Source organism: Pristiophorus japonicus, chromosome 2 (genome assembly GCF_044704955.1).
Source record: "Pristiophorus japonicus isolate sPriJap1 chromosome 2, sPriJap1.hap1, whole genome shotgun sequence".
Classification (NCBI taxonomy): domain Eukaryota; kingdom Metazoa; phylum Chordata; class Chondrichthyes; family Pristiophoridae; genus Pristiophorus; species Pristiophorus japonicus.
In genome coordinates, this window is record NC_091978.1 from 239,120,781 (window position 1) to 239,136,776 (window position 15,996).

At 42.0% G+C, this 15,996-nt stretch overlaps 1 protein-coding gene across 1 annotated transcript in view; it reads right to left on the bottom strand.

Moving 5' to 3' along the window:
- The window catches only part of bmp2k (BMP2 inducible kinase), a 179,981-nt gene that overhangs the window by 38,840 nt on the left and 125,145 nt on the right, over positions 1-15,996 (bottom strand). The window contains exons 7-9 of the mRNA XM_070871093.1: positions 8,774-8,906; positions 7,500-7,603; positions 1,247-1,326 (exon numbers count right to left, since the gene is read on the bottom strand). Coding sequence (XP_070727194.1) covers positions 1,247-1,326; positions 7,500-7,603; positions 8,774-8,906 — 317 coding nt within the window. The remainder of the gene's footprint in view (positions 1-1,246; positions 1,327-7,499; positions 7,604-8,773; positions 8,907-15,996) is intronic.

Consider the following 15,996-nt stretch of genomic DNA (forward strand, 5'->3'; position numbering starts at 1 on the left):
ACATTTCAGAGCTTAGGGCTTTAGAAGCTGAAGGCATGGCTGCCAATGGTGGAGCGATTAAAAATTGGGGATGCTCAGGAGGCCAGAATTAGAGGAACATAGATATCTCGGAGGGTTGTAGGGCTGGAGGAGATTACAGAGATGGGGAGAAGCGAGGACATGGAGGCACTTGAAAACAAGGATGCAAATTTTGTAATCAAGGCGTTTCTTAACCGGGAGCCGATGTAGATCAGTGAGCACAGGGGTGATGGATGGATGGATGGAACTTGGTGCGAGTTAGCACACTGGCATCAGTTTTTTTTTTTAAAATGACCTCAAGTTTACTGGAGGGTAGAAAATGGGACTCCAGCCAAAAGTGCATTGGGATAGTCAAGTCTAGAGATAACAAAGGCATGGAGCAGCAGATGAGCTGAGGCAGTGGCAGAGTCGGACAATGTTACCAAGGTGGAAATTTACAGCCTTGGTGATGGCGTGGATGTGTAGAAGCTCATCTCAGGGTCGAATAGGACACCAAGATTGCAAACAGCCTGGTTCAGCCTCAGACAGTTGCCAGGGAGCGGGAGAGAGTCAGTGGATAGGGAACAGAGTTTGTTGTGGGGACCAAAGACAACTATGATATAACTTGTTGGAAAACACCCTTAACAGACAACTGTAACACATATATATTAGCGAAGAAAGTGTTAAGTCATTACATAGTTTTTACTTTGCAACCTACTGTAATTCAGGAAGTTCTTTTTTTTTTTTACACATTTAAAATCATGTAGTTTAAAAAAATATTCATGTTAAAAACATATGACTGAACTGAATTTGCTGAAGTTTCTGTTTGCCACCATCTATTATTTTTCCTAATGAAATACAAATTACTACTCACAAAGCAAGCCACATGATTTCCCTTGACCTTTTAAAGGTAAGCAATTTGTGCAGTGGATATTCCATAGCAATTTTCAATCATAAAAAGGACTGCACGACAGTACAACCTAAGTACTTTCAAAATGTTAGGAGAGCTAAAAGGTATATACAATCAGGACATCATAGAATTATAGTACTTACAACACAGAAACAGGCTATTCGGCCCAACAGGTCTAAGCATCCTCACTATCATTTACAGTGCAACAGGTAAGTGATTTAGTGTGTGTATCAGGACATTGCTACAACTTATATACTGTATGCAGATCCGATTAAACTATTATAAATACTGATGAGATTGGAGATCTTTCCTGTTGTCTGACTGATGTACCATAATTACCTAGCTTTAGTTTGACTCTTCTTGGCAGCTGCCTCACTGGCGGTCATGGGTTCAGGAAGGACTGTTGGGATAGGAACATTCTACAAAAGAGAATTACAAAAGTTTGAAAAAGATTTCAATTATTAAAAATTATTACAAGTCAAATTACTTTTGAGCAGTGAAAGGCCAATGGGGCATTCTGTAATTGATATTATAAATCTTAAATAAAAATGCATGGAATTGGAGGTAATCTATTAGCATGAGTAGGGAATTGGTTAGGAGGTAGGAAACAGAGAATAGTGATAATGGGCATGTACTTGATTCATAGGATGTGACCAACGGTATCACCCGGGATCTGTACTGGGGTCTCAGCTTTTCACTATATTCAACAATGACTCAGATGAAGGAATTTTTTTCATTCATTCCTAGGATGTGGGCATCGCTGGCAAGGCCAGTATTTATTGCCCATCCTTAATTGCCTTTGTGAAGGTGGTGGTGAGCTGCCTTCTTGAATAAGTGGCTTGCTAGGCCATTTCAGAGGGTAGTTAAGAGTCGATCACATTTCTGAGCGTCTGGAGTCACATATATGCCAGACCGGTAAAGACAGCATATTTCCTTCCCTAAAGGACATTAGTGAACCAGATAGGGTATTATGACAATTCGGTAGTTTCATGGTCACCTAGTTTTTTTAATTCCAGCTTTATTTAATGAATTGAATTTAAAATTCGCCAGCTGCTGTGGTGGGATTTGAACTCCTGTCTCTGGATCATTATTCCAGGCCTCTGGATTACTAGTCCAGTAACAGAATCACATAACCATCCGCGGCTAACTAAAGAAATAAAGGACGATATCCAATTAAAAACAAGGTCATACAAAATGGCCAAAACTAGTGGGAGGACAGAAGATTGGGAAGCTTTTAAAAGCCAGCAAAGAATGACTTAAAAAATTATTAAGAAAGGGAAGATAGACTATGAAAGTAAACTAGCATGAAATAGAAAAACAGATAGCAAGAGTTTCTATAGGTATATAAAAAAGGAAGAGTGGCTAAAGTAAATGTTGGTTCCTTAGAGAACAAGACCGGGAAATTAGTAATGGGGAACAAGGAGATGGCAGAAACTCTGAACAAATATTTTGTATCAGTCTTTACGATAGAGGACACAAACAATATCCCAACATAGTCAAGCGGCTATAGTGGGGGAGGAACTTAACACAATCACTAAGGAGGTGGTACTCAGTAAGATAATGGGACTAAAGGCGGATAAGTCCCCTGGACCTGATGGCTTGCATTCTAGGTTCTTAAAAGAAGTGGCTGCAGAGATAGTGGATGCACTGGTTGTAATCTACCAAAATTCCCTGGATTCTGGGGAGGTCCCAGCGGATTGCAAAACTGCAAATGTAATGCCCCTACTTAAAAAAGGAGGCAGACAGACAGCAGGATACTATAGACCAGTTAACCTAACATCTGTGGTTGGGAAAATGCTGAAGTCTATTATTAAGGAAGCAATAGTAGGACATTGGGAAATGCATAATTCAATCAACCAGAGTCAGCATGGTTTTATGAAAGGGAAATCATGTGAGACAAATTTGCTGGAGTTCTTTGAGGATGTAACGAGCAGGGTGGATTAAGGGGAACCAGTGGATGTGGTGTATTTGGATTTCCAGAAGGCAATCGATAAGGTGCCGCATAAAAGGTTACGGCACAAGATAAAAGTTCACGGGATTGGGGCTAGTATATTAGCACAGAGAGAGAATTAGCTAACTAACAGAAAACAGAAAGTCAGGATAAATGGCTCATTTTCCGTTGGCAACCAGTAACTAGTGGGGTGCCGCAGGGATCAGTGCTGAGACCCCAACTATTTACAAACGATGGAGGAAAGGACCAAGTGTAACACAGCCAAGTTTGCTGACGATACAAAGATGGGAAGAAAAGCAATGTATGAGGACACAAAAAATCTGCAAAGGGACATAGACAGGCCAAGCATGTGGGCAAAAATTTGGCAGATGGAAAGTGTGAGGTCATGCACATGGCAGGAAAAAAAAAAAATCAAAGAACAAGTTATTATTTAAATGGAGAAAAATTGCAAAGTGCTGCAGTACCTGGGGGTACTTGTGCATGAAACATAAAAGGTTAGTATGCAGGTACAGCAAGTGATCAGGAAGGCCAATGGAATCTTGGCCTTTATTGCAAAGAGGATGGAGTATAAAAGCAGGGAAGTCTTGCTACAATTATACAGGATATTGGTGAGGCCAAACCTGGAATACTGCGTACAGTTTTGGTTTCCATATTTACGAAAGGATATACTGGCTTTGGAGGCAGTTCAGAGAAGGTTCACTAGGTTGATTCTGGAGATGAAGAGGTTGACTTATGAGGAAAGGTTGAGGAGGTTGGACCTCTACTCATTGGAATTCAGAAGAATAAGGTGATCTTATCGAAACGTACAAGATTATGGGCCCAAGTTTCCACATGATTTGCGCCTGATTTTTAGGAGCAACTGGTGGAGAATGGACTATCTTAAAAATCGCAATTCTCCACATTTTGTTTTCTGCAGTTCTAGTCAGGTAGAACAGTTCTACTTTAGAACAAAATTTTTTCTTCAAAAGGGGGCGTGTCCGGCCACTGACGCCTGATTTGAAAGTTTCCACAGTGAAAATGTACTCCAAACTAAAGTAGAATGGAGCCAGTGAAGATTTTTGTAGAACTGAAAAAACCTGTTCTACACATTAAAAAATCAGGCGCAGGTTACAAATTAGGCGTCCAGAACGAGGTGGGGGGGGAAGGGAACTCATTAAATTCTACAATAAATCCTTATTTATACTTCTACAAATATTATACAAATAAATCCAACCTGAATAAACATTTATAAGCCAAGAAAAGATTAAATAAACCATCTTCCTACCTGTGTGAAAGTGCTTCAGCCAGGGAGAATTCTGCAGCCGTTCGTGCCGCAGAGGGGGAGGGAGAGAGAGGGGGAGGGAGAGGGAGAGAGAGAGAGGGGGAGGGAGAGAGAGAGAGAGGGGGAGGGAGAGAGAGAGAGAGGGGGAGGGAGAGAGAGAGAGAGGGGGAGGGAGAGGGAGAGAGAGGGGGAGGGAGAGAGAGAGAGAGGGGGAGGGGGAGGGAGAGAGAGAGAGAGGGGGAGGGAGAGAGAGAGAGAGGGGGAGGGAGAGAGAGAGAGAGGGGGAGGGAGAGAGAGAGAGAGGGGGAGGGAGAGAGAGAGAGAGGGGGAGGGAGAGAGAGAGAGAGGGGGGAGGGAGAGAGAGAGAGAGGGGGGAGGGAGAGAGAGAGAGGGGGGAGGGAGAGAGAGAGAGGGGGAGGGAGAGAGAGAGAGGGGGAGGGAGAGAGAGAGAGGGGGAGGGAGAGAGAGAGAGGGGGAGGGAGAGAGAGAGAGGGGGAGGGAGAGAGAGAGAGGGGGAGGGAGAGAGAGAGAGGGGGAGGGAGAGAGAGAGAGGGGGAGGGAGAGAGAGAGAGGGGGAGGGAGAGAGAGAGAGGGGGAGGGAGAGAGAGAGAGGGGGAGGGAGAGAGAGAGAGAGGGGGAGGGAGAGAGAGAGAGAGGGGGAGGGAGAGAGAGAGAGAGGGGGAGGGAGAGAGAGAGAGGGGGAGGGAGAGAGAGAGAGGGGGAGGGGGAGAGAGAGAGAGGGAGGGAGAGAGAGAGAGAGGGGGAGGGAGAGAGAGAGAGGGGGAGGGAGAGAGAGAGAGGGGGAGGGAGGGAGAGAGAGGGGGAGGGAGAGAGAGAGGAGCGGATGTCGGGTCTGGTCGGCGGGGGGGGGGGGAAAGCGGGTGTCGAGTCTGGTCCGGAGGTAGGGGTGGGGGGGGGGAGGGGGGGGGGGAGCGGGTGTCGGGTCCGGTCAGGGGGAAGCAGGAGCTGGCCGTGGGAGGAGCCTTATTCACGCAGCCCCAGTGAGGCCATTCAGCCAGGGCTAGGGGCTGCGTGCTTCGGGCCCCTCCCACACAGTTCGGCGCCTGGAGCTACTGCACTTGCGTGCCCACTGTAGCGCGCATGTGCAGAGGTCCCGGCACTGTTTTCAGCGCAGGGACCTGGCTCCGCCCCCCCCACAGCTCGTGCTGACTGCGCCGAGGGCCAGAGGACCTGCAAGTAGGTGGAGAATACCGAGGATTTTTTTAGGCGCCGTTCTAGGCGCGAAAAACGGGCGCCCAGCTCGGAGGGGCGCCCGTTTTTTTTTCTTGTGGAAACTTGGGCCCTATGAGGGGGCTTGACAGGGTGGATGCAGAGGATGTTTCTACTGATAGGGGAGAGTAGAACTTGGGGACATAATAAAATAAGGGGCCACCCATTTAAAACTGAGATGAGGAGGAATGTCTTCTCTGAGGGTTGTAAATCTGTGGAATTCGCTGCCTCAGAGAGCTGTGGAAGCCAGGACATTGAATACATTTAAGACAGAGATAGATAGTTTCTTAACCGATAAGGGATTAAGGGGTTATGGGGAGCGGGCCGGGAAGTGGACCCGAGTCCATGATCGGATCAGCCATGATCATATTAAATGGTTCGAGGGGCTGTATGGCCTACTCTTGCTCCTATTTCTTATGTCCTTATAAGCCATATCTAAGTTTGCTGATAACACTGAGTTAGGTGGAACAGTAAGTAGTGTAGATGAGAGCAGAAAGTGGCAAAGGGACATTGATAGATTAAACAAATGGGCAAAACTGTGGCAGATGAAGTTCAGTAAGGGCACTTTGGACCCTAGAAAGATAGATCAGAATATTTTCTAAATGGTGAGAAGCTAAAAATTGTGGAGCAGGTAGATTTAGGGGCCCATGTGCACAAATCACCAACTAGTGGGCAGGTACAAAAAACCATTTAAACAGCTAATGGAATGTTATCCTTTATCTCTAGGGGGCTGGTATACAAAGGGATGAAAGTTATGCTTTGGTTATATAAAGCTCTGGTTAGCCCACATCTGAAGTACTGCGTCCAGTTCTGGGCACCGCACCAGGAAGAATATATTGGCCTTGGAGGGGCTGCAGAGCAGATTTATCAGAATGATACTGGGGCTAAAAAGGGATAAATTATGAGGACAGGTTGCACAGACTATGCTTGTATTCCCTCAAGTATAGGAGATTAAGGGATGATCTAAATAAAGTATGTTATTATTAAAGGAGTTGATAGAGTAGATAGAGAGAAACTATTTCTTCTGGCAGGGGAGTCTAGAACAAGGGGGCATAACTTTAAGATTAGAGCTAGGCTATTCAGGAATGATGTCAGGCAGCATTTCTTCACAGGGGTTTGTGGAAATTTGGAACTCTCTTCCCTTTCCTCCTCATACCACCACCACCACACCACAAACCCTCATCCACCCCCGGCCCGCTCCCCAAACACATACACATACAAAATTAAACATTTAAGACTGAGATTGGTAGGTTTTTGTTAGGAAAGGGTGTTCAGTAACAGAAATCAAGGGAGGTAAATGAGAGTTAAGATTCAGATTAGACATCATCTTAGTGAATGGTGGAACTGGCTCGAGGGGCTGAATGACCTTCTGCTGTTCCTATGTTCCTAAACGTTAACAGCTTTTGTCCTGAAAATGTTTAAGTTTAAGGCCTCCCTCCTGCATCTTTAACACAGCTATAATTGGCCTGCGCCAATCACAGATGCAGGTCCACTTCTCTCCTTTCAGGAAAGCCCTCTAAATCCTAACATCACAAAAGTGAAAACCTGGTGAATGGGTCTCTACCCCTTTTTTCTGACCTTTACGTCTGGATGCAGGAATCAGGAAAATATACACTGTAGTTCCTCAGAATAGAAATACTGATTTTACCTAACCCTCTGGCATAATGTCTAAACAACTGTTTATTGAGTTGCAGTACCAAAAAATTGAACATTTAAATTTCATTATTGGCAACAATCATAGGATGGCAAGCTCATTTTGACCGAGTTTGCTGGGGAATTGAATCCAACTCAAAGTTTACGTATTGCACTGCAACATTTGAGAACAGCTCATTTATCAGCAGTATGAGAAATACTTTCAAAGTAATCTTAAACTTGGCTTTAGATCAGACTTTAGTTAAATAATTGCAACAAAATCTATGCACAATTTAATTATTAGCAAAAAATATAGGGGCTATTCCTCTCAATGTGCACCTAAATTTATATAGCTGCTAAATATTTTTATATGCAGACAATCAATCCTTCAATTTAGTGCAGGCAGTGTTTTTTTCCCCAGTTATTGAGATATATTTTCTATCAGTTAGATGTAAAAGACAAACCAAATCTTTACAATGAACCATAGTAAAGTGTAAACAAAAAAAACATACACTTACATATATATTTGGCAGGGGACATTCTTTTCCAGTCAATTTAAAAGCAAAATATGAAACTTGGTAAATGTCGGGTCTCTTGTCAGGACCTGGTTCAAGCATATAACCTTTGAAACACAAACATGAAAAGTTAAAAAAAAAGTACTAATAAAATGTGGTAACTAAAGCATCTGCAGCACTTTAAGAATTAGACTGCAAGGACACAATTAACAAATCTACAGCTATACACTAGAATTATAAAACATTGTGAATTCTTATGAAACAGAAATTACAAAACTAAATCAAACTATAGATTCATGAAATATACTGTTTTAAAAAGATGCAGCTAACAACAGCAAACTGTTCCATGATTAGATCAATGTGCCCAGTTTCTTGTAATCAATTTGACGATGTCAAAACCTGATCAAGATGGGTTTTTAAAAAAATATATATAAACTGTATATGATTTGCAGTTTATTGCATACAATTCAGTTTATAATCTTCTATGTGGCTCTTGTAACTCAAATTTACAATTTTCTATTTGCCAGATCCTGCCTTGAATGGACAGCAAAAACACTGGTGTTGACTCTCATAACCCTTCATTTATTTTAATCTCTCTCTGGGCAGGGTGGTAAAATACTATTTGCACTTCATGCACCCTCCTTCACTTGTAAGGGTTGGGCAGTCTCCCTCGGTAACTATTCCGAAGGTAACTGTTGGAAAATCTTTTCAACATAACTTGGAACTTTTATCATCATTCCTATGTATCACTGTCAAACAGCGGCCACGATATTTAACCCGTCCATGATTTTCAGTGTTTGATATACACCATGATGCTCTGGTTTAAGAGTACCTTTCCTCAACTTCCTGCCAAACATTACATTTGCTTGCCTTAGCAGTGTTACAGCTTAGCAGGAATGGACCTTGAAGAAGGGAAGTACTTTAGCATATTATAAATTTCTCAAAATATTTGATCAAGGGCATAATTGAACTCAGTTGCAATTCTTTACATAATAACAATGTATGTCATTTTGATTTTTATACACATAGAAAAAGATGCATTTTTCTAACTGCATACTGGATCTCAATCTCAAGCTGAGCCCTGAAACCTGACCCTACTAACCCCTGCCCCCGATGTTAAATAGAACATATCAATAGGAAAACATAAAATTCACTAAAATGAAAATAGTGAATAAATGTTGAAAGCATTTTTGGAACCAATATATTTACAACTATTCCAAAGAGGATTAAATAGGGACAAAAGCACACAAAGATTTTTTTTAAATTACTGTACATACGTATTAAACAGTGCAATTTCTGAGAATATTTAGAGGTGTCTGGCACAGTAAAGCTCCCATCACAGATTGCAACTTGACTCTCTCCAAAGGGTAGAATGAAGAAACAAAGCTTGTATAGCAAGCATCCAAGAGCCTAAAAAAAAAAACAACATTAATTGGCTTTTTCAGCAGAAATATTTGATGAAGTTAAAAAAACTGAAAATACAGCAATCACTGCAAATTCAATAACAGTAAACCATATAACCTGCTATACTAAAAGCTTGTATGTTAAACCCTTGGATCAAACTTGTTTACAGCCCATTAATTAATGGCAAACCCCAAATTCGCTACCTTGGGCAGTCGGGAAAGACAGACTAGAACAGAGTTCTTAATTAGATCTGAAACAATATTGATATAAATTGTGTGTCGTATACCTCCGTAAAGATTCAACAATTCTTGTGTGCCACAAACCAAATTTTAAACAATGGCAACAAAAGGCCTCAAAGCAAAGAACACTATAGTTCTGGCAAAAGGTCATCGACCTAAAACATTGACTATTTCTCTCTCCACAGATGCTACCTGACCTGCTGAGTATTGCCAGCATTTTATGTTTTTATTACCCTATAAGCACTGCTGGACCTGCATCTCAGCCACAGGACAACTGCAGTTGGTAAAACACCCATTATTTTAACTTTCTTTCACAAAAGAAAAAAAGTGACACTGTATCCTGTATAGGTATGTGGGTTTTTTTTTTGGGGGGGGGGGGGGGGGGGGGTGGGGGACAGCAAATATGCTGTGTAAACCCAGTCAGCTCCCCAGCAGGAAACAAAGCAGCCGGTATAACTCTACTGCCGAGCTTACTACTACAAAAATGGGAGGAGTTACTACTTGAGCTATGCTAGTGCAACAATGGTATAAAGCTATAAACCAGAGCAGCTTAATGCTGCAACAATTTTAATTGCATGTTGCCCAGAGTTATTGCCGAGGTAAGGAAACTTTTCACAAAGCTGGAATTTGCTGAACTCATCAGCTGGTTCCTCTTGAGAATCATATCAAGCATTCTGTGCATTCATATAGAAATACTGTTTTCACTACTGTCCATGTCTACAAAATGTTACTTGCTAAATTGGCTGAAAATATTGAAGTGTTAGTCAAGTTGAAGAAAATTCAGTCTTTTGCAATGCATACTTGGAAGCATGAATGTCCAATTCTGAGAGGAACCAAGAGCAAGAATATATCAATCCTACTCCATTTAGAACTATGGTTCTAAGTTTGAGCTTTTGAAATAAATCATCATACAAGAATTATATCGGTTTGCTTGATTGACCACGAGTTGTTCCTAGTCTAACCAATTCTAGAACAAATTCTTCAGTCTGAAAGAAAATAACCCAAATTACACATTTTAGTTCACGTTACTGTGATAAGTATAACTGATAAAGCCAGGTGCTACAATGCTGTTCCTATTAATGTGGGAAATTAAAAACAAAAATTCAGTAAAGTCAATAGATATTATCAAAGTGCTTTTAAAAAAAATTATAAGTACCAATACCGTTTCCCCTGCCAAAAAATACTAAGATCGCTACTGGAAACCAAACACGTAATTTCACAACTACAAAATACAACTTTTTTCTTAGTTAAAAGCTCATTTTGCAAGTATTGACTGCAGACAAAAGCAATGTTAAATGCGCCAAGGTCTCAGGAACATGATGACATATTAGGAGTCAACTTAAAAAAATACTTTCTGCCCATTCAGAAGTAAAACAAAACAAACAGTATTTTCAACTTCAATATGAGTCAGTGTCAGTATGGAGCACATAATCTAGGGTGGCACTTCAGTGCAGTACTGCACTGTCAGTGATGCTGTCTTTCGAATAAAAAGAAAAAGACAGACTTCGATTTATATAGCGCCTTTCACGACCACCGGATGTCTCTAAGCGCTTTACAGCCAATGAAGTACTTTTGGAGTGTAGTCACTGTTGTAATGTAGGAAATGCGGCAGCCAATTTGTGCATAGCAAGCTCCCACAAACAGCAATACAATAATAATCAGATAAATGTTTCCAGTCATTTCAGTTTCCAGCTGTTGCAATTTTTCCAGTTTCCAGGTGTTGCAATGTTTCCAGTTGAATAACAGAAGAGCATAAGAAATAGCAGGATTAGGCCATTTGGCCCTTCGAGCCTGCTCCGCCATTCAACAAGATCACGGCTGATCTTCTACCTTAACTCCACCTTCCCGCACTATCCCCATATCCCTTAATTCCCCAAACTTTAGTGACCTCTGTCTTGAATATAATCAACAACTGAGCATCCACAGCTCTCTGGCGTAGAGAATGCCAAAGATTCACAACCCTTTGAGTGAAGACATTTCTTATCTCAGTCCTAAATGGCCGACCCTTTATTTTGAGACTGTGACCCCATGTTCTAGATTTCCCAGCCAAGAGAAACATTTTCTCAGCATTAACTGGTCAAGCCCCTTAAGAATTTTATATGTTTCAATTAGATCACACCTCATTCTTCTAAACTCTAGGGAATACAGGCCCAGCTTACTCAATCTCTCCTCAGAGTAATCCCCTTATCCCAGGAACCAGTCTAGTGAACCGTTGCACTCCCTCTAAGGCAAGTATGTCTTTCCTTAGGTAAGGAAACACAGTACTCCATGTGTGGCCTCATCAATGTCCTGTATAATTGCAGTAAGACTTCTTTACTCTTATACTCTAAACCCTTTGTAACAAAAGCTAACATATCATTTGCTTTCCTAATTGCTTGCTTTACCTGCATGTTAACTTTCTGTGATTCATTTACAAGGACACCTAGATCCCTCTAAATACAAACATTTCCCAGTCTCTTGCCATTCAAAAAATATTCTGCTTTTTGGTTTTTCCTACCAAACCTCATACTTCCCCACATTGTATTCCATTTGCCATGTTCTTGCCCACTCAGTCAACCTATCTATATCTCTTGCAGCCTCTTGGCATCCTCCACACAGCTTACTTTCCCACCTAACTTTGTAGCATCAGCAAACTTAGATATCTTACTCTCAGTCCCTTCATTTAAGTCATGTTAAACCAAGGCCCTGTCTTCCCTCTCGGGTGGACGCAAAAGATCCCATGGTACTATTCAAAGATTAAGGGAGGTCTCCTGTTGTCCGGGCCAACATTCATTCTTCAACCAGCATCACAATCATATTATTGTACATTTATCTCATTGCTGTTTGTGGGACCTTGCTGTGTGTAAATTAGCTGCTGCATTCCCTTAACTTACAGCAGGAACCAAACTTCAAAAGTACTTCACTGACTCGAAGCTCTCTGCGACATTCCGAGATTATGAAAGGTAAATGCAAGTTCTCTTTCTTAACTAATATGATGTTTTCTTTAGAACTTCTTGACACTAAGAGCTCTTTACCATAACTACAAAGTTTCAAATTCAACACAGGTAATCTGACCATCTACTTGTATCCAGCATGCATTTTTGCTGTCACATGGGCAAGTTTGTGTGTTACTTTTGTAATTGGTTCCTATTTTAATATTCATAAAACAGCAAATTACAATGGAACAGATTGGCAACCAAATAAAACAAGAAAATCAAGAACAAAACTACCAGAGATAACTATGAATACAATTAAACAAAAATGAGCAGCTATCCCCCTCAGCTGAAATGATTCTACAAGGTAGGGTGGGGTGGCTTGACCCATCCACCTCCACGGAGGTGTGTGGGGGACCTGACCCATCCACCTCCATGGCACGAACCTGGTATTGCAGTACTTCCAGGAACGGTGCAGTGGCTCTAGGCCTTTTGGCTAAGAGCATTGGCGCAGAGTGATCCTTGGTGTGTGCAAGGTGACCTCTGGCGTTTGTGATTTGACAAAGAATTGGAACGATTGGCTACGAATTTCAAAAAGCAGGCAACAGCTTTTGGCATGCATTTGTGTCTGCAGCTCTAATAGTGTGGTCAGAATTTTACGGGGGGGGGGGGGGGGGGGAGACAGTCAGCGGGCACGATCATGTTCTTTTTTGACAGCTGGTCGCGACCCTGCTGTCAACCCGTCATCATGCGCTTTTCCCTAATGTAGGGTCTGTCAGCGCTCAGGAGACCCAACACACTGTAGTGGGGGAGACATTTCAGGTCATTATGACCCTGTCAACAGACCATTAAGAACTATTTTGAGCTCAACTTCAGAGTTTACCAGGTCACCCACCGGGTCCACGCTGCTTGGAGATCACGTCAGGTTAGCAGGGCAGGAGTTGAATAGCCATGGAATCATGTCATTACTTGACAGCTGTAAATGTGCTATAAAAGCTCCCATCTCTCAGCTGTTCACTTTTCAAGCTCAGACGCTGTTGCTTACTGCATTTGGAAGGGACAGATTGAGCTTTATGCAGGTTGCAAGTGTTTGGACCAAACTCTCTATTCCCCGTCACCTCATTGGAACAACCTCTCACACAGATTGCTTCTGTCATCTCAAGTCCACCCGTCATCTCAAGTCCACCTGCCATCTATTACATCAGAATGGGTACGGTTTATACTGTCTCACCGTGGTCCTCAGAATCCCATCACGATCAACCCCAATACCAGCAGCACTAACACCACCAACGTTCTCCGCAATCAACAGATGCCGCACAGGATACAGCATTAGCACCTGACCATGTTGCTGCCCGGGATGGCCTCACTTTGGCCAGATTTACTTCACTTGTTGCTGTACACCCTGGCTGTCACTTGATGCGTCAGGGTGGCACCACCCCACATCAACACTACAATGCCCAAGCCAATCCTTTCACTCATCAGCATTGGGGGAGGGGGGGTGGGTACCGTTATGTCTCACCATTCACCGCAATCGACTTCATGGGGTACTGGAGAAAGAGGGAGCTGTTCCGCTGAGACGGGCTCCACTTGAACCAGGCTGGAACCAGTGTGCTGGCAAATCGAATAACTAGGGCAGTAGACAGAGCTTTAAACAAATGAAGGGGCGGGGAGAAAGAGAGGATTCAGGAAAGAGTAAATTTAAAAGCAGCAACAATGTCAAGGCTCTAGAGCAGAGCAGAGTTTTGGGTATTAATAAGCAGAGTGGGTCAGGAAGGAAGAGAGAGAGAGAGTAATAAAGCTAATAGGACATTACTGACTAAGGTGACATCAGGGAAAATAGAAAAAAGACAAAGCTAGAGGCACTATATCTGAATGCGTGAAGCATTCGCAACAAAATAGATGAATAGCACATACATAAATTAATAGGATTGATCCAATAGTCATTACGGACATGTGGCTACAAAGTGACCATGGTTGGGAACTAAATATTCCAGGATACTTCACTTTTAGAAGAGATAGGCAAAATGGAAAGAGGAGGGATAGCCCTGATAATAAAGGATGGGATAAAGACAGTCGAGAGAAAGGATCTTAGCTCAGAAAATCAAGAAGTAGAATCAGTTTGGGTGGAGCCAAGAAACAGCAAGGGGCAGAAAACATTGGTGGGAGTTGTTTATAGGCCCCCAAACAGTAGTGGTAATGTAGGGCACAGTATAAATCAGGAAATTAGAGGTGCATGTAACAAAGATAATACAATAATCATGGCAGACTTTAATCTACATATAGATTGGGCAAACCAAATATGTAGTAATAGTGTGGAGGACAAATTCATGGAATGTATACAAGATGGTTTTTTAGATCAGTATGTTGAGGAACCAACTAGGGAACAGGTTATTTTAGATCTAGTATTGTACAATGAGGAAGGGTTAATTAATAACCTTGTAGTAAAGGGGCCTTTGAGGAAGAGTGACCATAATATGATTGAATCACTTTCAAACTCAATATAAAATTCTGATAAATCTGAAACAAGGGTCTTAAATCTAAACAAGGCAAACTACGTCAGTATGAGGGATGAGTTGGCTAAGGTAGATTGGGAAACTACATTAAAAAGGTATGATGGTAGACAAGCAATGAATACATCATTTACAACAACATACATTCCTTTAAGGTACAAAAACCTCACAGGAAAAGTGGTCCAACCGTGGCTAACAAGAGAAGTTAAAGATAGCATTAGATCAAAGGAAGAGGCTTATAAATGTTGCCAAAAAGAGCAGTAAGCTGGCAGATTGGGAGGATTTTAGAATTCAGCAAAGGCAGACCAAGAAATTGATAAAGGGAAAATAGAATACGAGAGTAAACTAGCGAGACGTATAAAAACAGCCAGTAAAAGCTTCTATAAGTATATCAAAAGGAAAAGATTAACAAAAGTAAATGTGGGTCCCTTACAGGTGGAGACAGGAGAAATTATAATGGGGAATAAGAAAATGGCATTGAAATTAAACAAGTACTTTGTGGCTGTCTTCACAGAAGACGACACAAAAAACCTCCATTAAATAGTGGAGAACCAAGGGTCCAGCAAGAATGAGGAACTGAAAGAAATTAGTATTGGTAAAAAAAATAATGGAGAAATTAACGGGACTGAAAGCCAGTAAATCCCCTGCACTTGATGGCCTACATCCTTAGGGTTTTAGAAACATAGAAAATAGATGGAGTAGGCCATTCGGCCCTTCGAGCCTGCACCACCATTCAATGAGTTAATGGCTGAACATGCAACTTCAGTACCCCATTCCTGCTTTCTCGCCATACCCCTTGATCCCCCGAGTAGTAAGGACTACATCCAACTCCTTTTGAATATATTTAGTGAATTGGCCTCAACAACTTTGTGGTAGAGAATTCCACAGGTTCACCACTCTCTGGGTGAAGAAGTTTCTCCTCATCTCGGTCCTAAATGGCTTACCCCTTTATCCTTGAAAGAGGTGGCTATAGAGATAGAGGATGCATTGGTTGTCATCTTCCAAAATTCCATAGATTCTAGAATGGCTGCCGCAGATTCGAAGGTAGCTAATGTAATCCCGCTATTTAAGAAAGGAGAGAGAAAATAGGGAACTACAGACCAGTTAGCCCGACATCAGTCGTAGGGAAAATGCTAGAATCTATTATTAAGGACGTGGTAACAGGGCACTTAGAAAATAATAATAGGATTGGGCAGAGTCAACATGGATTTAGGAAAGGGAAATCACATTTGACAAATCTGTTGAGTTTTTTGAGGTTGTAACTAATAGAATAGATAAGGGGGAACCAGTGGATGTGGTGTATTTGGATTTTCAGAAGGCATTCGATAATGAAGTTAATGAACAAAATTAGGGTTCATGGGATTGGGGGTAATATACTAGCATGGATTGAGGATTGGTTAACAGACAGAAAACAGATAGTAGGAATAAACCGGTC